The following is a 21,430-nucleotide window of genomic DNA, read 5'->3' as shown; positions in this document are numbered from 1 at the left end:
ATTCTGGAAATATCGAGTTAAATTAAGTGATAACAATTTGTGAATTAAGTCAAACAGAAATAGTGTTTTTGGTACTGAAAATATATACATACATATGTAGTACATATTCAAATCAAAGCAATTAAGAGGATATTATATATTTATAAAGCAATTAAGAGGATAATCTAATGAATTTTTTTTGTCATGTTAGTGACATTTGTACATTTCACGATTTCAATCAATTGACAATTTTGGTATATATATAATTTATTACAATACATATGTACATATTTTATATTTAAAAAAAAAATTCTTGTCTCGACAATAAACTTTGATTATTTATACGTTTCAATATATATGTAAAGATATCTCGGAATTATGATTATTTTTATCAATGTATGAAATTAATGAGAACGATTCAGCTAATTTCCGAAAACGTAAAATAAAATGATTGAGTTATTTTTTCATAACGACATTATTTTTAAAATTAATAGGTAATTTTATGATCGTGCATAGAAATCAATAACAAGATCGAGGAAATTTAAACTACATCTTGTTAAGGGACATCTGTTGATTGTTTTAAAAATTCTGTTAGACCAACTTAGTAACATGTGTTGTTTTGAGTTAGATTACTCATGGGCTATAAGTAATCAGTGAAAAGCAGAGTTTTGTTGGGTGTGGTGCCATCGATTGTGGAAATAGCAAGATTTCATATATTTTTGGAAACGCTTAGTGTGTAATATGAACCGTATTTACTGATGGATAGGTATTTAACATTTTATATATTTCATTAATCATTTTATCATTAGCGCTCAATGTTAGCGCTTTTATACTTGTGTGACGAGTTTTGAGGTTAATTTTTTTTGTTTTCATTTGTAACGATTTTGTTACAGAAGGATGTTATTTTTTTTGTTATTTTGTATTTTTTTTTTTTTTTTTTTTTTTTTGTTACAGAATAACGCTTTTATACTTTTGATGATAATTTTTGACGAGTTTTGATGATAATTTTTAATTGTTTTCATTTGTAACGATTTTGTTACAGAATCACACCCAAGAAGGATGGAATTTTTCATCAATTATGATATTTTAATGTAATTGTTAAAAATAAAAAGAACGCAAACCAACAAAGAAAAAGAAGAAAATACATATATGTATATGAATATAGGGAATATATTACAAACAATATTATAATACATCATGAAATTCGAGAACGAACAAGTCAATCAAACAGAACATCCTCAACCATCGGGAAGTTGGCTTCCTAGAGAATTCAATGAAATACAAGACAGACTACTGGTATTTGTGGAATACTTTGTGGAAAGACTTGAAACACAATTGGATATTCTTCTTCGTCTATTAGAAGGAAAAGAAAATGACAGCAAAAAAAAGTTCGAGAAATATTCTAGCACTGCTGGAAAAACTACGAATGAAATTTTGAGTGGTGCTATGATATATTTACTGGGACCTGCATATTCAGTTCCTGCTAAATTAGTCGGAATACTGGCGGAAAAATCAACAGCGGCTTTAGCTGATTATTTCAATGAAAAGTATCAAAAGAAAGAAGCTGTTAAATTGTCAGAATTGGTGTTCGCGTTCAAAGATTATAAAGCAGCACTAAGAAAATTTTTCGTTGAAATTGCCGTTAATATATTCAGAAGTTTTGAAATTCAATTCATGGGTTTTCTGAATCCTAGAAAAGCCATGATGAAGGCAGCATACACGGCAGCTGATAGGATTCTCAGCTGTGAAAAAAATACGGATCTTATAAAAATGGCACCCGAAGGAATTTGTGACATAACAAATAAACTGCCATATATCGGTATTCGTTTCCCAAGAATTATGGGATCAAAGGTGAAATTGGACAATGGGGAATGGAATATTGCGGATATGTATGAAGAAACTGGAATATCCATTAAGAAATCTGACTCTGAAGATGACTATGAATATTATACAAAGAATGGAAAAAGTTCTGATGAATTTGGGTACCGTCGACCGTTCTATAAGGAAATTGAATCCACATTGAAAATAACACATCGATTAGTGAAAAAAAATACTAGTTATTTTTTAAAGTTTAAGTATGACATAGGCTTTGATTACGAAAAACAAATAGATGTGATTTTAAACAAGATCAATGACGAAGATGAAAGTTTATCCGAGGAACGATTAAAAAAATGTTTTAACTATATGAATAAGGATTTGCTGGATAATATTCAATTGTTGATGAGTGAAGATCTAATGACTGATGAGGAATCAAAAAATCTGAAATGCTTGTATGACATGATTAAAAATGTGTCAGTAGAAGTATTAAGTCAATTATCCGCGATTTCCGAGAAAACGACCGAGATATTAACAGTGGTTAAAACTATAGATAAGAAACTAAATAATAAATGTAGAAATGTTTCACCTAAAAAACCATTTAGGTTTGGTTTGATTCACCCAGTGAAAGCGTTTTCTGGAAGAGAAGATATGCTGAAGGAAATACATCTAATGTTAAGTAACAACATTAACAACATGACTGTTATATCTCAAATGGCGAGTGTAACTGGACTAGGAGGAATCGGTAAAACCGAACTTAGTCGAAAATATGCTATGGAATATTCAAACTTTTACCAAAACATTGCATTCATCAATAGCGAAAACAGAGAAAATATAATAAAAGATTTTAGAGAATTAGCTGACCAACTCTATATTCCCATATTCGAACCAGAATATAAATACAGACAAGACAAGGATATTTTCAAAATCATTCATGAAATTTACACACTTTTCGAAAATGATCAACAAACTTTACTAATTTTTGACAATGTAAATACGTACAACGATATTAAAGATTTTTTTCCAAAATCATCCATTAGTAACAAACCGTTCATCTTGATAACTTCGCGCTGTCAGGATTGGAATGTTGAAGACGAAGGAAAAATCGAAAAGATCTCTCTGAAAGAATTTGATCACGATGATGCTATCAAATATGTTAAAGCAGCAGTGGAAATGGAATGTGAAAATGAAGATGTAGAAAAGTTGGTGCAACTGTTGCATTTTTTCCCCTTGGCGTTGAAACAAGCCACTGGTTATGTCAATCAAAAAAACACTAATAAAGAAAAAGATCATTTTAAAATACGTGATTATTTGGATTTGTACCACGAGAAACAACAACAATTATTTAACAAAGATCAAGACAAAGATAAAGAAAAAGAAAAAGATCGATATCGTGAGACCGTTTTAACGACTTGGTCAGTTACGATGAAAAAAATCAAAGAAAATGATGATTGTGGAATGCTCGCAATGCAGTTGTTCAATTTTATGGCTTATCTATCTCCTGACAGTATAGATGTGTATACAATATTTTCGAATTTGGAGAAAAATAATGTCGGACTATCGAACTTCTTTATAATTTATATTTATATAATTTATTGTAGAGTCTATCGAACTTCTTTATAATTTCTCAATGATAAATTTCAGCGATGGTAAAGCGACTGTTCATAGATTAGTGCAAGAAGTCACAAGATTTAATCTGGCAAAAGAAAACAGGGAAGAGAAAATCCTGTCGAAGTTGTTGAAGATTTTGGAAAAAATCCGTCTCGAAGAACACATTGTCACGGTATGGGAATACGTGTGCAACTATCCAAAATTAACGAAAAAGTTCTACACGAAATATAACGGCAATACCCCATTGCATTTGCTCGCGAAATACAGAAACGATACCACAGCATTCGAAAAGATACTCGAACACGTGAATCGTCAAGAAGTATACAATATAAATTGGATACGACATAATACTTTGACTCTAGCTGCAGAGAATGGAAATATTGAAATTGTTAAATTCATACTAGGGTGCGGAGCTCACTTGAGAACAGTACATTTTTCGCCAATATATATTGCTGCTGCAAATGGCCACGAAGAGGTTGCGAAATATCTGATGGATACACCAATATTTTATAGGGGACGTGAACGAAATTTCAACATCATAAGTTATGTTGAAAGAAGACGGCAACTTATCGTAACAAATCGTAATAGGAGAATTTTGGCAGCATGTTGCAATTTACCAAATTTCAATCGAATAAAATTTGGGCCGAGACTGCGCAAACGTATGGAAAAAGACAAAAGTATATTGCATGCAGCTGCACAATATGGCGAATTAAAAAATATTGATTTTTTTATAGAGTGTAAAGTTGATAACAAACGTGAGAGTGAAGTTGATATAGTTAACAAAGGTGATTTTTTAAATAAAACACCGCTTCATTACGCCGTGTCTAAGAGTGATATTGACATTCAAAACTTTCTTTCAGCTCTAGGAGTTGTCCATTATAAAAATTATCAGTACGAAAATCCACGTACGTATTTTTTTATTGTTTGTTTTAATTCAAGAAACTTATGGGAGCCCATGAAAATGATTTTTCATAAAAAATCAAAAAGTAACGACAAAGAAAGTGATTTTAAACAAAACCAAAAAGAAGATCCAACTTTTATCATGCCAAAGATCGATGAAAACATTGAAGCAATCCGAGGATTACTGGTCAATGAAGCAGATCCAAAAGCAGTCGATGTATTTGGACGAACACCCCTTCATATAGCGGCTTCTAAGTACAAGCTCGAAGTAATGAAGTTGTTACTTGAGAAGGGTGCGAATCCTAATTCAAAAAATTGTAATGGCGAAACTGCACTACATATAGCTGCCGCTGTAAAATTTTTAGATGGAGTGATATTGCTATTAGAAAAAGGAAGTGATCCTAATTTGATCGACAAGCATGGGGAAACACCTTTACATTCTGCGGCATCAACTTTCTTCATAAATCGTGTAAATTTTATGTTGAATGAAGCGAAAACATCGGATACTTCAAAATTTTTTTATTCACCTAAAAGAAAGCATTGGATATTTAATACGAAGAATATCTATAAATTGTTAGCTTATTACAGAGAAAATATTCTAATAAATATACTGAATCGTGGTGGGAAAGTTAACGCTCTGAACAGAAAAAAAGAAACAGCATTGCACAAACTTGTAAAACAAAACAATTCCATAAATGCTTCTATCAAAATACTGTTAGATAAAGGAGCAGATAGCTTTTTGAAGGACTCTAATCATAGAACGCCATTTTCATACCTCACGAGATACAGACGTGTGAAAAACTTATTGTTGAACTATATCCCAATACTAGATGTTATGGGTTTCTGAAAGTTTAAAAAGTAATATATTTTATTACCATTTATGAATTGTATTATTTTAACAACATCTAACCTTTCATTATTTCTCATTCCAGAAAATTGAACAATATATAAACATGTATTGTATGTATGTATCGATGCAACTACATTTTGGAAAGTCTGAAAAGGTATTTTTTTTATTTCTTGTATTCAATGTTTTTATAACTACCAATATTATTTTATTTCCAGAAAATTCTAATGGAAATTCTAATGCCAAAAACATTCTGCATCATTCTTCTGAAACGCGCTTTACTATATATAGTTTAAAAAAAATTATTAATGTATGTTCATTATTCATGCATACGTACATACATATGTATGTACCTATTAAGTATATATGTAAGTTTTATTTTTAGAAATTTATCGATTGTTATAATAATGATAAATTTCAGCATCTATTTTAATTAGATATAATTTTCACAATAAACATAAATTTTAATATATAATAAGCTAATATAATACATGTATTTAAAAATAATATAAAATGATAATTACATAAATATATGGAATTTTTCCAAAAACTAAATTTAATTCAAAATTTAATGTTACATGAGATTAATTAAACCAAAAATTGAACAGGTTTCCACAAAACGCCTTTAAGTACATATGTATGTATGTACATAAGTGCGATGATTTGATACCACTTAAAATCATACTAATTTTATTACAACAGTTATGTTTGTACATAATAACATTATGGAATCCTTGCATTTGTTTAATTTTTGTGACCATTTTTTACATTTGTTATAAGTTTTTTAAAAATATGCTCATAGATGTCTTTCTAAGCATCAAGCCTCTGTTGATATGAATAATAAAGATATGTTGTTAATAAAAAGTCTGTTTCCCTTACATATTATATGTATGTATATGTCACATTTTAAACATGCTACAAATGTACATTGAAGACCTTACATTGAGCTATGAATTATCGAAATGTGATTTTCTCACGCATAAACATCTAAATTGGGAATTGTTTATTGCAATATATCGCCAAGTGCATAAGGTGAGGGCTAAGCTAATGAATATACAATATGTAAAATATTTTGTATACATTAATATGTATGTATATACAGATTTTGTGGCGGACTGGGTCTGAAATCAGTGCTTGCCAGGAATCAAAGGGGGCCCACCCAGGGTTAAAATAATTTGTCTCCCCCCCCCCCCCATATAACAAAATTTTCTTCTTTCCATCACGCTAAAAATCAAGGGTAAAATATAAATAAAATTTTCAAAAATGTTCGAATCAAAATTAAAAGTGCAATTATATTTTACAATTTTTTTTATTTTTATTAATTAGAATATACAAGTACTACGCATCTTACTGGCAATCAACAGAAATATAAAATTTATATAGGAAACAGAAATACAAACTTGTAAAAATATATCGATTAATATTAATCAAAAATCCGGCTTTTGGGGAGGGGGCCCCTATCCTATATTTCTATATATGTATGTACATGGATGTGTCTAGATTAGGAATAGATTTTATATTCGGAAACTGTTTAAAATTGTGTATTTAAATCTTGCTATATTTTCGAAGTATAATCAAATGCTATTTTGATAGTATGAAATAAATTTAAATCGCTGGTTGTTGATGAATCGTCCTATCAAAATTTACATTTCCTTGGGCTGTAAAAACGGGTATTAGTTATTTGTGTATATCGTAAGAAATTTTGTTTTGTTGAAATACTCACAGTGCAATATCCTGTAAAATTTTATACACGTAAAATGAAATAGTTATAAAGTTATTTAATTTTACTGAGAGCCAATATTTTCTAACAGATTGCGGGGCCCACTTGCCATCAGGCAATGTCGTTTGTATGGCCAGTCCGCCACTGCACAGATTCCTCTAAGAAAGTCAAATTATAGCCAATTATATTTTGAGTATTTGATATTAAGTTGAAATTTTACCTTGGGGTTTTTGCTGTTGAACCAAACTTTGATTACTTCAATTTGCAATACAGAAAGATGTCACAGAATTTCGAAAATTTTTATCCATGTTACAAAATTAATATGAACAATTTTTAGATTTGGCACAAATATTTCCAGCAATGGAAATTTTTTTTTTAAATAATTTGTTTTTTTCGAGTCGAGACTATATTTTTTACAGTTATTTAATAGTTTTGACTTTGACAGCTAATTCTTTATTTATTATAAAACACACAATTATTTATTTATTTATAGTAGTTTATTTAATTAATTATTAATTATGTCATCTTCATTAGAATCAAAAAAAGTTTATTCCATTGTGGAATCAAACAATACAAGAAGGATACACTCACTTCATAATAGTTTCATCCAGAGGCGTCTTTTCCCGGCGAAGGGGGGCGGGGCAAAAATGTTTGCATTTTGATCAGTAAGGGATGACTTTCTTGGGGAAGGGTGGGTGTATTATATTAAAAATATCCTCCTCAAATGACGCCCCTGGTTTCATCGTAGGATATATGTACATTCGCTTTTTTAAACCATTTAAAAAAAATGTTTGGATTGAAAAACGTTTATATATTTTTCTCGGGATTCAAAATAAGAATTACCGGGACACGGGACACAAAAAATTCCGCTAGTTTCTGTCCCGGGTCGAACCGAACATGAAGTGTCATGAAATTTTGCTACACTGAAACGTCGCAGAAGTGGTTCCCTTTTGATTACCGTGTAAATTACATCACAAACCTTATTTGTCTTTGTTTAAAAATATTGTTGTAATCGTAATTACGTATATTATTTTTTTATGTATTATGTTTTCAATTTGAATGCTTCCTCCCTTGACCATTTCCTGGATCCGTCAGTGATGCACGCATACACACAGATGCATACTATGAGAACGTTCTCGAAAACATTTGAGCGCTAGCGTACGGAAAATCAAACATATTGGATTTTCAGTGAGATTAAAGCTCAACTTCCAGTTGTCCGATTATATTTATAGTTTTTTTATTATTATAAAAATTATATTTACAGAATTAAGGTCTGTTCATGCTTAACAGCACTGCACGATTCCGTTTCAAATATGTCATTTTATTACATTTCTATTCATATCTACCTACACGTCGCGGTCACGTCACGTTTACAGCACTTTGGCCGAGTGCAAGGCAAAATCGGCTTACTTATACATTACAGGCCATGACGATACGGCGCAATATTGCTTACGTCGTATTGTCGAGTACTTACAATATGAATGCATACACGTGCATTCGTAGCTACGCGTCAGAATACAAGTCATCAAAAATGTTTCGGCGTTTATCGAACGAAAAATTATGTATAATCGCGTTTTTGTTGGAAGAAGAAGCTCAAGAAGGCAATAAAAAAGTAAGTTTTATTTTAAGAAATTTGTTATAATAATGATGAGTTTCATCATCTATTTTAATTAGATATAATTTTCAAAATAATAAGCTAACATAATACATGTATTTCAAAATAATATAAAATGATAATTGCATACATATGTATATGGAAACAAACAATTCAATTTAAAAAATTAAAGCTCAATGAAATGAATTAATACCAAATATTGAACAGGTTTCCACAAACGCCTTTTAGTACATATGTATGTAAGTGCAACGATCAGATACCACTAAACACTATAATAATTTTATTACAACAGATATGTTTGTACTTAATATGAAATACTTGCATTTATTTACTTTTTGTGACCATTCTTTTTAAAAATATGCTCATACATGTCTTTCTAAGCACCGAGCCTCCATTGATATGGATAATAAAGATATGTTGTTAATATAAAGTCTGTTTCTCTTACATATTATATGTATATGTCCCATTTTAAACTTGCTACAAATGTACTAAAAAGTTCATCAATGTTCCATTCCATAATAAATGAGCAAAAGGAAAGGAACACCTTACATTGAGCTACATATGTATGTATTATCGAAATATGATTTTCTCACGCATAAGCATCTAAATTGGGAATTGTTTATTACAATATATCGCCTAGTGCTTTGGTGAGGGCTAAGCTAATGAATTTACGATATGTAATATATTTTGTATACATACATATGTATGTACATATACAAAGATTCCTCTAAGAAAGTTAAATTATAGCCAATTATAATTTGAGTATTTGATATTAAGATGAAATTTTACCTTGAGGTTTTGACTTTTGCATAAACAAACTTTGATTACTTCAATTTTCAATACAAAAAGATATCACAGAATTTTGAAAAATTTTATCTACAAAAATAATATGAACAATTTAGTTTCATTTATGCAAAATTAAAAAAAAAATGTGGTTGCCATTGAATTATGTTTTCACGATCACTTAATTTTTTAATGTACAATGTTTTTTTATTAATAATATGATGATCGTGCATAGAAATCAATATTGAATTGAGAAAATGAAAATTTCAACTTATTAAGAGACATTCGTTAATCATTTTAAAAATATCATGAAATCAATTGAGAAGCTAAATGTTATTATCACTTTTTTGGGAATCTTTACTCGTTACACGTGTGTAATATGGACTACTGAGATACTGATGGATATCATATACCATAAATGTACAATATGCATATAATTAATAATTATAAATATAAAATTTGTTTATTTCAAAAAAAGTTAAGAATATACCTATTAACAGGAAAAAATGTAACTATAAAAGTAAATTTATTTGAAATTGCTTGTTAAGAATACTGAAATATTTAAATTTGAATCATATTTCTAGATTAGGCACAAATATTTTCATCGATGGAATGTTTTTTTTTAAATAATTTGTTTTTTCTCTTGCCAACAAGAATACTTTCGTTTCTTTAACTTGTTTTTAACTTTCGTTTCTAAATCTTGACCGTGCATACCTCTATTGCAAGTTTTTATTCTTTTCAGCGCAGAAAAAGAACGTTCTGCTGAAGCTCTACTGCTTGGTATCGTTAATATAAATTCTCCCAGTTTAAACACCTCTTTAAAACCAGATTCGACGTTATTTTATGTCATGAATTGTATTTATTCATGAACAGGTTTCCCTGAAAATTCAGAGCTAGAATATAGCACAATGAGTTCGTTTTTCAATCGAATATAATCAAACAGTGATCCATAAAAATCTTTTAATTTATTAATTAAAACATTTGGAAAATTTTCTTTATTGTTCATCATATTTTTCATTACAAAGAAGGTGGAAATATTCTAATTTGGAAAGTGAAGAAAATCTACATTCGACTTGTGCGATTATGCTATCAACTATTTTGAAATATAATTGACGAAATGAAGTTATATCTTCTACTTCTGAATAATTTCTTAATCTTTGTGGCCTGCGATCATGATCATCATTTTTTTCATTTAAATAATAATTCCATAACATTTCAAAATTATTATCCCTTTCGTATTTCAGTGGCTGCAAAACATCATTCATTTTTGTACAACAACAATATAAAACGTCCGAAGATTTAGATTGAAGAATGTTATACAAAACATCAGTTATTCCAAACAGTTTTTGTTATGTTAACCACTATGAACTTGGACAGTATTAGCAATTAACTGTGAGATTTTAAATCGTTAAAAATTAAATAAATAAAAATAAAACTTTGAACTGAGGTATGTATGTATGTACATATGTGTGGTTCAAAATGCCGGCCACATATTGATATGAACTATCATCCTTTTAAGGCCTTGCTCTTGGCTTCATAACATCCTGTATTATTCACATTTTTTTAAATTTTACATACTTGCGCGATTGTTTTTTATACAACCCTTAAGACGAACAAAGCTTATTCAAAATGGAAGTGACCCTTTACGGTATTATCACAGCAAATCCCCATTTTATTTTTCAAAAATGTATCAATGCAAAAAATAATTCATTTTAAATTATGCTCTAGTGCTTTTAACAACATATTTTTTACGTATTATGTTTTCAATTTGAATGCTTCCTCCCGTAACCATTTCCTGGATCCGTCAGTGATGCACACATACATACATACAGATACATACTGTGGCATACGCCACCGGATAAGAGGGCTGTACACCCGAAACCTTAATTTTGTTACCGTTCCTTTCTTCGATATATATATTGAGTGAATGCGACAATATATATCAATATATATATTGAGTGAATGCGACAGTTGCGCTTCGACCAGATAAAACGTGTTGAACGATAGCTTCAGCAGCTGTATGTGTGTGTGTGTATGGGGTGACCAGTGGCTGTGTATGTGTGTCGTCGTCTCTCGTTCAGCTCGCTCTGGAGAACGTGCTGGAACAGGGCGGGGTGGGGAATTAGACACGTCAAGTCAGTTTATCCTTTTTTATTAAGGAGTAGATGGCGAGCCGGGGAGTTTCTCGGCGCTTCTCGCCTCTCGCCTCTCGCCTGTGCCCCTTTATGGCGGGGGCTGTGGATGAGTACTGGCTGGCTGGCTGCAGCTGGTCACTGGTCACTGGTCACTGGTCAGGCAAGGTAGACCAGCCACCAGCCACCAGCCACCAGCCACGCCAGTACCGTCTCGGCCGGCGGATGGCGGGCGTCTCGTTTGACAGATGAGCGCGCCTCGTAAAATGAGTGCGCGCCCGTAAGAGCCCAAAACACGGCCATGTGGGTTTTTTGGCTCGGACACGTGTTTTAAATTGACAAAATCGAGGTTTCGTATTCTACTATTTTCTCCTCCAAAACTGGACCAATTTTAAAAAAAAAAACATCATCGGTATGAGAAAAATATTTTCTGTGCATCTATCGGCGTATTTTTTTTTAAATCGACCGTTAAATAACCACGCTAGACTCTTTTCGTGGGTGTAAAAAAGAGGCGATTTTATAGATGTTTGGCGGCTCCTAGCTCCTATAAAAAATAATTAATCAAAAAAATAAAACGATAGATGCACCCCAATGGTGGATATCCATAGCATATTAAAAAATAATTTCTCTAGTGCCATAATTGAGGTAGGGAGAAGTATAGTACGTTTGTATGGACAAGGCGCTGCTGTCCAGCCCTCTTAAGTGCAATTGGAATTATCAGGCGGCTTACGTGCTTTCGAGGGCAACAATGGAGACCCTCAGATTAGGCTGAGTAGCATCTCCGCTATTTCCCAGAATCCGGACGAGCGTGAGACGATGCGTACGTGACTATAACAATTGGTAAACAAACGTGTCGAGGAAGATGCACTGAGCGACCTGCACTGGACGGAGCACTGACTGTGCGTGTATCTCCGTAATCACCCAATAAATGCTGTGAAGCGACTTTGACCTTTCATTTGGAACCTCCACCCACCCCTACGCAACAATACTATGAGAGCATTCTCGAAAACATTAGAGCGCTAGCGTATGGAAAATCAAACATATTGGATTTTCAGTGAGACTAAAGCTCAGCTTGCGGTTATCTGATTATGTCTATATTTTTTTTATTATCATAAAAATTATATTTAAAAAATTAAAAGGAGATACGATAAATTTAAAAGGTCGAAAAAAAAACAATGTATTAAAAATAGGAGAATATATAATTGAACCGATATATATATTTGACATTTAGATAGGATAAATTTAAAAAGTCGAAATAAAATAATGTTTTAAAAATAGGAGAATATATAATTGAACCGAATATAGTTCCGAAGGTTTTTGCGAGCCACTGTATGATACCAATATTAGCTTGGCTTAGTGGAATTCATGCTATTGCAGCATTAGGAACTTTAATTTGAACTGAGCATCTGTCGTCTAAATTTGGCTTGGTGATTACTAGTCAAATGTGAACCGGTCACAGGACAACCGGTCGCTCTAGATCGGTCACACGTGATCACCCGTCACACCAAAATTGGTCACACCCTAAAGCTGGTCACGAAAAAAGTGGTCATACCCAAAAATTAAAAAATGGTCGAATTTTTGGGTGTGACCAGTTTTTTCGTGACCAATTTTCGGGTGTGACCAGTTTTCTCGTAACCAGTTTTAGGGTGTGACCAGTTTTCGTGTGACGGGTGATCACGTGTGACCGATCTAGAGTGACCGGTTGTCCTGTGACTGGTTCACATACATATGACTAGTAGTCCGTTTACCCGTCTAAATGCAGCATTATGGTCGAAAATAATCATACAACTGGCAGCACTGGTTCTCGCCGGCGAGGTTAGGGCACAAGTGTCAACTGTCAACTGTCAAAATGTACCCAGTAAGTTCGCAGAATAAATACTGGACCTTCGGCGATGAATCAGACGTTGCAAAGCTCCGAGAAAAATGCAATCGCCAAATGGTGGCCCGTCATGGCGCTCACATGGACGAGGCCCATCGCAGACAATTCTTCCTCACCCCGGACGAAGAGCGTCTCCTTCTCAAGTTCTATGAGCTACAACTTATGGACTTCTGCAAAAGGTTCGTGCCAGCAATGCCCAAGTTTGTAATAGGCACGGCCTTTCACTATTTCAAACGGTTTTACTTATACAACTCAGCCATGGACTACCATCCCAAAGAGATCCTTGCCACTTGTGTATTCCTCTCGTCCAAAGTCGAAGAGTTCATCCTATCTATCGGCCAATTCGTGTCGAACATTAAGGGAGACAGGGAAAAGGCGGCAGATATCATACTCAACAATGAACTACTCTTAATGAAGCAACTCAACTATCACTTGACCGTCCACAATCCGTACAGGCCGGTCGAAGGATTTTTGATCGACATCAAAACACGCTGCACACTCTCTAACCCGGAACGGTTGCGTCCGGGAATCGACGAGTTCTTAGAAAAGACTATTTTAACCGATGCCTGTCTTCTTTATGCACCTTCACAAATAGCGTTAGCCGCAGTTTTACATGCGGCGAGTAAGGAACAAGAAAATTTAGACAGTTACGTTACGGATACACTTTTCAAAGACGCCGGAGATGATAAGTTAGGTATACTGATCGAAGCCGTGCGGAAAATTCGTTCTATGGTGAAAGCTGTAGAAATTCCGCCCCGAGATAGAGTTAAATTACTTGAAAAGAAGTTGGAAAAGTGTCGAAATCAAGAAAATAATCCTGATAGTGAAATTTACAAACAGAGACAACGACAAGCACTTGAAGACGAGGACGATATACCTACGATAAGTTTGTCAACTCCGGAAAGCGGCATCACACATTTTACCGCACACAGAACCTGAATATTTCACATGTGAACTTACTTAACTCATTTCAATTGATCCTTTTAATTGATGATAAAATTGCATTGTGATTTTGTGTTCTATTGATGTATCAATTAAACTTTTTTTTGTAATAATTTCAATCTCATTGATTATATGTATGTATGTATGTCTGTAAAACAATTATCGGGTGATTTTGTAATGTTATTTTACGTTCTCTAGGTATGTTTTCATAAAAAAAAATTTCTGTAACTCATTCGAATACTATTCAATGATTTTCTTGTTTGTTTTTCTATCAAAATATAGTGTTTTGCAAAAGCTTTATCAATATAAATACATCTCACACGTCATTGTTGAACTTTACATAGATAACATAAATACAATTCATATATAAATTATACACTATTCAACATCTCCCCGTGAAAAATGATTACTGACCAATCAAATGTATATTCAATTGAAACAAAAAATTTAGTAATAAAATCTGTGACTCTGCGAGTCTTTCAATATTTGTATCTGCATTTTTTAAGCATATTTGTTTTTGTTGAAATTTAATTTAAAATGTTTATATTATAATATGACGTGTAAGCAATACATAAATTTAATATATCTTGTGTGGTGTTTAATACTACACATGTTAACGGGGAAAATATCAACATATGTATGTATGTATGTAGTTATAGTAGTTGCCTTAGTCAGCACATCAATTTTAGGAATCCAATGGATTCCTAATGGCACTGAAGTACTACTGAGCCATTTTTAATGTGATTTAAGTTTTAAAAACTTTTCTTCAAAAATCTTAAATATGTTGGAAATGTACATAATGGCATTATTATCTATTTTTTCTCTAAAAATTCTGTATTACATAATTTTTAAGAATTGTTTTTTGTAAAAACATTGTCTGGAATATGTAAAATATTTTTAATAATAAAACAATAAAATATTATTTATTTTTTATTTTATGATATGTATTAGCACAACTACAATTCTGCTTAGCACATTCAATAATTATTGTACACTGACTTTTTGACTTCAAATCAAACACCTTCAAACCGAACTAAAGACACTTTGGATTGAAAAATTCAAAGAGATCACTATCGAAGATAATTTTTATACATACATATGTATATATATTGCATGTAACAAAATAAACTCAAATTCTGATTCATCAATTGAAACGATGGGCCCTCTTACTAAGGTCTCAATCCGGCTGAAAAACTAGTATAATCATGTCATGCAAATGGCCGCCAATTTATATTCATATTACGTGGAAAAAATATGAAGTAGTTGATTCCAAAAAATATATAAATATGAGCTAATTCCTTTAGGTAAAATTATAGATACATATTCTTCTCTCCCGTTTTACTTAACCCTTTGAATGCTGACCAACGCCAACGGTCTGAAAACCGAAATAAGAATATTACCAGGTAAGCCTTTCCGGATAGCTTGAAAAAAAAATGCATTGATCATGGGTCGTATAATCCGTGTCATTCAATTGTCAACGTTTATAAAGATTCGTTTACACCGAAATTTCTGAATTTATAACCATAGCAGAATTACCCGTTGGAAATCCCTAATTGCTGAGTATTTTAGATTGTGGCTTGGCATTTAGATTGTGAGCATTACATTTTAACAACAATGAAGAAGATGGAACTAGTTTTGGAAAAATACATTCATTAATAGACTTCTTTTGTTTATTTTATATTGTTGCAAGATACATATATTAGAGAGTCTAAACACACCTTTATAAAACTCGAAATCCTCGGCGGTAGTTAACTAGGGTTTGTTTGGATTAACTACAATTTTTATACCTGCTTTATATTGGATTTCTAAATAATTCTAATTGGAAATGTTGGCGAAATTTTCAGCGTGGCGGGTTTTCAATAGAAAAGACGTCAGAAACTCAAAGGGTTAACACCATTGATGTATAATGTAAAGTGTATTATACATCAATGGTTAATACTGCGCAAATGAATGATCATTCCTGTTATCTGGGATCTGGTGGACGATCTGCGTCCACCAGATCGTCCACCACTCCTCACGCTAGTGGTATAACTATGAATTTTGGGCCGTCATGATGAAATAATTAGATTAGATGAAATAATTAAAATTGTTTGTTGATTCATATTTTAATTGGACCATTCGTATAATAATTATAAAAATAAATAAATTTAACTTTAACTTCTTCTTTCTCGATTTAAGGTTTGCAAAATTTTGTCATTAAGTATTTTTTTTTAATATTGGCGTTACGTGATAAATTATCCCACTTGAACCCAAATTTTTATGGTCTGCAACTATACAAAAATAAATAGTTGCTTGGATCTTTTCACATATCTGGGTCGTAAAATGTAGGTGAAGCAAAATAATAGTACATATATACGTACAAGTGTATGACTCGAGCCATTTTTCTTGCTTTCGATATTTCGATATTTTCGACAATGCTAATTAATACTGAGTGGAGAAATGTATATATGTATTATATAAATTTGGACCCCCTGTCATGTTGGGTTCGGTGATTATTCCGTAAACAGCGATCTCGCACACTAAAATCTCGATCGCTGAACATCTAGCACCCAAAAACTACATCAATCGAAAGCTACCCACGCCAAATATTGTATTATTGATAACTCGAGTGCCAGATATTCCGTATTCGCGATTAATCATACTCAAATAGTGGTGACATTAAGAGGGCTGGACACCAGCGCCTTGTCCATAAAACGTATTACACTTCTCCCTTCCTCAATTATGGCACTAGAGAAATTATTTTTTAATATGCTATAGATATCCACCATTGGGTTGCATCTATCGCTTTATTTTTTTGATTAGTTATTTTTTATAGGAACTAGGAGCCGCCAAACATCTATAAAATCGCCTCTTTTTTACACCCACGAAAAGAGTCCAGCGTGCTTATTTAACGGTCGATTTAAAAAAAAATACGCGCATAGTTGCACAGAAAATATCTTTCTAATACCGATGATGAATTTTTTTTAAAAATTGGTCCAGTTTCGGAGGAGAAAATAGGAGAATACGAAACCTCGATTTTGTCGATTTAAAATACGTATTATCCTGTCGAAGCGAAACTGTTGCATTCACTCAATATATATATTGATATATATTGTCGCATTCACTCAATATATACATTCACTCAATATATATATTGATATATATTGTCGCATTCACTCAATATATACATTCACTCAATATATATATATATATATATATATATATATATATATATATATATATATATATATATATATATATATATATATATCGAAGAAAGGAACGGCAACAAAATTAAGGTTTCGAGTGTACAGCCCTCTTAATAGCGTATATCGATGTTTGTAATTGGTTAGGAAAGCGCATTGGCGTTTAACTGTTAGGCCTTCCTGGTATATACATATATGTATGTATGTTAAAGACAGGCAGAACTGATGATGGGCTATGAAAGTTTACATGAAACACATTTTAAGGTCTAAAACACATATTTTGTTGTTGCTACGCTACAAATGACAATTTTTGATATTCATAACCACATATTGAAATACAAATTAATGGCACAACATGTCGAAAAGCGCAATTTTCATACTCGTATCAGTTTACACGACCGAAAATTGAAATATCCAACAATACAATCAGTGTGCGACAAAAGTTGTTAAGCATATGTATGTACAATGAAACTCGACAGAACCGGAACTCGGCGAACGCGTGTAATATTTCCGGCTTTTAACATTTCGAAAAAATATCGGGATATTCAACTTAAGCCACGTTCGTGCGTGACTTTCGAGCGAATCGCCATTGACCTTCAGCAGACCAGACTTGGAAGGTGACAGACTACCCTTCGGAAATCCCTGATGATTCAGACACCATCGACGATTTACGCTAAAATCAAAAATTTATAGATTGATCAACGCACTGACGATTCTTCGTACCGGATCTGACTAACAAATGCGAGGTTCTTTGCGCTGGCATTTTCAGTTTACAAATGTTTATAAGCATGTAGTTTTTATTGTATAATAATAGAAAGCCAAATTTGTCATTGACATGATTGTTCTTTCCGTTATATTTCATGTGAAATAATCGATTCAGTATTTCTGCAATTCTTCAAACAAGACCTCTCGCATAGTTATAAATGCTTCTAAAAATCGAAAACCATCCAATTGACTTTTTAATAATAGTTTTGTTTGAGTAGTTGATATAATGGATCAAGTGATGATGTATGTAGTTATAAGATTGGACAAGAGATGCTCTCGAATGGTACCAAAAGAGTGTAAAAGGATGCTAGGAAGGCCACAAGTGAGATAAGTAAGGAAAATTTTAGATCGGTGAGTGCTGCCCATAGCAAAGATAGCTGAAATGAAGAAAAGATGCAGATGATGATGATGTTGCTGCTTTATCATATCTAAGACTGGGGCTAACAGATTATAAAACATACAAATAGGTATTTAGCGTTTAGTAATTTGTCAACAGAATATTAATTTGTTGTTAATAACAATGGTACGTATAGGTAAAATATTTTTATGTTTTAAAACCAGGTATAAAAATTCAAGTAAAATTTCGAATTAGAATCTTGTTTGGACATTATATGTATAACAATGATTTGAATAATATGAGTAAATAAAGTATTTGAAATTGAGATGAAATTTCACCATTGCATTGTATGTATGTATGTACATATGTAGAAACATACAAATATGTATTGTTGCGTGGTGGTGGTTTCAGGATCCAAATCACTTCACAGCGTTTATTCGACGATTCAAGAGGTCCACACGGATCCACCGCTCACTCCAGAATAATCTGATCTACCGTGTGTACCTCCTTATAAAGGACAAGCTGCTCACCACAGCTTCCCCGATCCATGTATGTATCTATCGTCTAGGCACGTAAAGGTCTACCGTGGTCTATTTTTCTGTGATAACTCCAGCGTATCCTTTGTTCGGGCACTGAGTCCTGTTGGCCTAATCCGGGGCATCTATTGTTCACCCACGAATGCACTTAGACAGTGGATACTCTCTCTCGAGTTCCCACGGTAGAGTATATACATACATACTGTAACGGTTACCGTATATACATACGTTACATTACAGTATGTACGTCGATCAGTTCGAGTTTGAACACAAATAAAATCTGAAAACTTGTAACGAAGCTATGTATATATTCCAATGAAAGCATCGTTAACTGTGTAGCATTTTTACTCTCCTCTACATTTATTAATTTTCCCTTTCATTTAAATTTCATCTTGACCCAATTATTTTGCAGTTCTCAGAATAAATCTGCCAGCGAAAATAACTCATTATAATCTTAGTACATGAACAGATTTTATCTCATTTGTCTGTAATGAGTTCAAAGTTCCATGATTTATTGGGTCATCATATGTATAGGTAGATAAGTTGGTACGATTGAAAATGTGTACGCACTTTCCTCTATCGGGGTATTTTCGCCTTGGGGTCTTGACCGCTGAATAAACGACCATGAACTTTGATTATTTCACATTTGCGTGAAATAATCAAAGTCAATATAATAAGATATCTCAGAATTTTAGATATATTTATACATGTTACGAAATTAATAAGAACGATTAAGTTCGTCGAAACGGGACGATCGCTGACATTGACTCTTTCCGCATATCCGGCGATTTCACGGTTGAGGTATTTCCGAAAAAAATAAAATAAAATTCAGTACATATTCAGTTGTGGTTGCAAAATTAGAATAAAACGATTGAATTAAATTTTATTGCGGCATTATTTTTAATCTGTGATGAATTAATAAGTAATATGATGATCGTGCATAAAAGTCGATAATGGATTGAGAGAATGTAAATTATACACAATCCATTCTTGGAACTCTACATATGTAGCTGAAATAGTAAACTCGATAAAACGTTATTTCTTTACAAGCGTCCAGTGTTCCGTTACATTTGAACTCGTTGATTAATTACGAACGGTTCAGGTCAACGATCACAAACATTGGGCAATTGAAGCTGTGCTATGCTATGGATTGATCTGGACAAGATGCTTTCTTTAATGGACAAGAATGTCACTCGCCTTGCTGGTCTGCAGCAAGTGTGTCACGGTCGGTTGATGTGATGACTTTTCGGAATCGGCTCAAAACAAGACGCCATCAATCTACGGCATAAAGTGTTTATTTAATTGATGATTAATTATAATAATGTATGAATAATCGGCGATGAAATGCTATATGTATTTAAGTGAATAGTTACTCATCTACTATTTTATAGTATATTATTTAAAGGTAGTATGATTTTTATTACATGCGTAATTGTAGATACATATTGTGTTTGGGGATTTCCTATTTAAACGTTGTTAGTGCACTGACTAGACATGTTCATGTAATGTTTATATTACAAATTATGATAGAATGAGTATTATTTTTACAGTATTTAATGGGAGAATGACACAGGATATGCGCGTGTGTGATCCACTAAAATGCATTGACTTTTTGTTTATGAAATGCATGCTTATATTCAATTTGACGATAAATTACGACAATATATTGTATGTGTCACTTTAAAATACATAAGAAAAAGCTACCTAGTAACACTAAATATATTAATTATCTTACTCTTATGGAGGAAGATAAAAATCTCTGCTCCCTATAATAATCATAAGGTTACTTATTCCAAAGAAATCCTTTTAACCTCATACATCTTCAATCCTAGTAATATATTGTAAATCATTCGATGAACTGCAATATTATTCTCAAGCAAATAATAAATATTGTATTTTTATTTGATAGTGCAACTGGTTGGACTGGAAAATGATCTAATACTTGGCAGTTAGACGTAATATTAATATAGCAGCGTAGACATAATATTGTAAACAATTTTATATGTACATACATACTCGAACTAACATTTTTAGAAAAATAAATGAGTTCTTACAAAATTGATACAAATATGATGGACCAGTAGCGTAACTATTAGGGCGCGAACACACAGCGAGGGATGCGGTATCTTGTACGTGGGATATTTTTTTGTGGGATCACTGTCAAGCTCCGTCCGAGGGGTCGAATTGGTATATATCACCGTCAAGTTAGTGTAAACAATTCTATAGAATTTCAACGAGACCGCTCCAATGAATAGACGATCCCATGTATATACTGCACGATACCGCGTATACGACGCCGTATACGCGTGTTTTTTTTTTTTGTATGTTTAAAACAATCTAAAAAAAAATATCCCACGTACAAGATACCGCATCCCTCGCTGTGT

The 21,430-nt window shown here is 32.5% G+C and overlaps 2 protein-coding genes across 2 annotated transcripts; both read left to right on the top strand.

Moving 5' to 3' along the window:
* The first annotated feature begins 614 nt into the window (after nucleotides 1–614).
* On the top strand, nucleotides 615–4,414 carry LOC143916851 (uncharacterized). Its single transcript, XM_077438100.1, has 2 exons — nucleotides 615–745; nucleotides 1,022–4,414. Exon 2 carries the CDS (start codon nucleotides 1,177–1,179, stop codon nucleotides 3,415–3,417), a length of 2,241 nt encoding a protein of 746 aa, XP_077294226.1. The 5' UTR covers nucleotides 615–745; nucleotides 1,022–1,176; the 3' UTR covers nucleotides 3,418–4,414.
* An 8,721-nt stretch (nucleotides 4,415–13,135) lies between these two features.
* On the top strand, nucleotides 13,136–15,120 carry CycH (cyclin H). Its single transcript, XM_077438112.1, has one exon. It carries the CDS (start codon nucleotides 13,252–13,254, stop codon nucleotides 14,218–14,220), a length of 969 nt encoding a protein of 322 aa, XP_077294238.1. The 5' UTR covers nucleotides 13,136–13,251; the 3' UTR covers nucleotides 14,221–15,120.
* Nucleotides 15,121–21,430: the final 6,310 nt, after the last annotated feature.

Source organism: Arctopsyche grandis, chromosome 9 (genome assembly GCF_051622035.1).
Source record: "Arctopsyche grandis isolate Sample6627 chromosome 9, ASM5162203v2, whole genome shotgun sequence".
NCBI lineage: Eukaryota > Metazoa > Arthropoda > Insecta > Trichoptera > Hydropsychidae > Arctopsyche > Arctopsyche grandis.
The sequence above is the reverse complement of the archived record's forward strand: the minus strand, read 5'-3'. Positions and strand labels throughout refer to the sequence as shown.

What these genes read in the sequence shown, in the direction of transcription:
- CycH (XM_077438112.1), top strand. Translation starts at nt 13,252, where the DNA reads ATGTACCCAGTAAGTTCGCAGAATAAATACTGGACCTTCGGCGATGAA.
- LOC143916851 (XM_077438100.1), top strand. Translation starts at nt 1,177, where the DNA reads ATGAAATTCGAGAACGAACAAGTCAATCAAACAGAACATCCTCAACCA.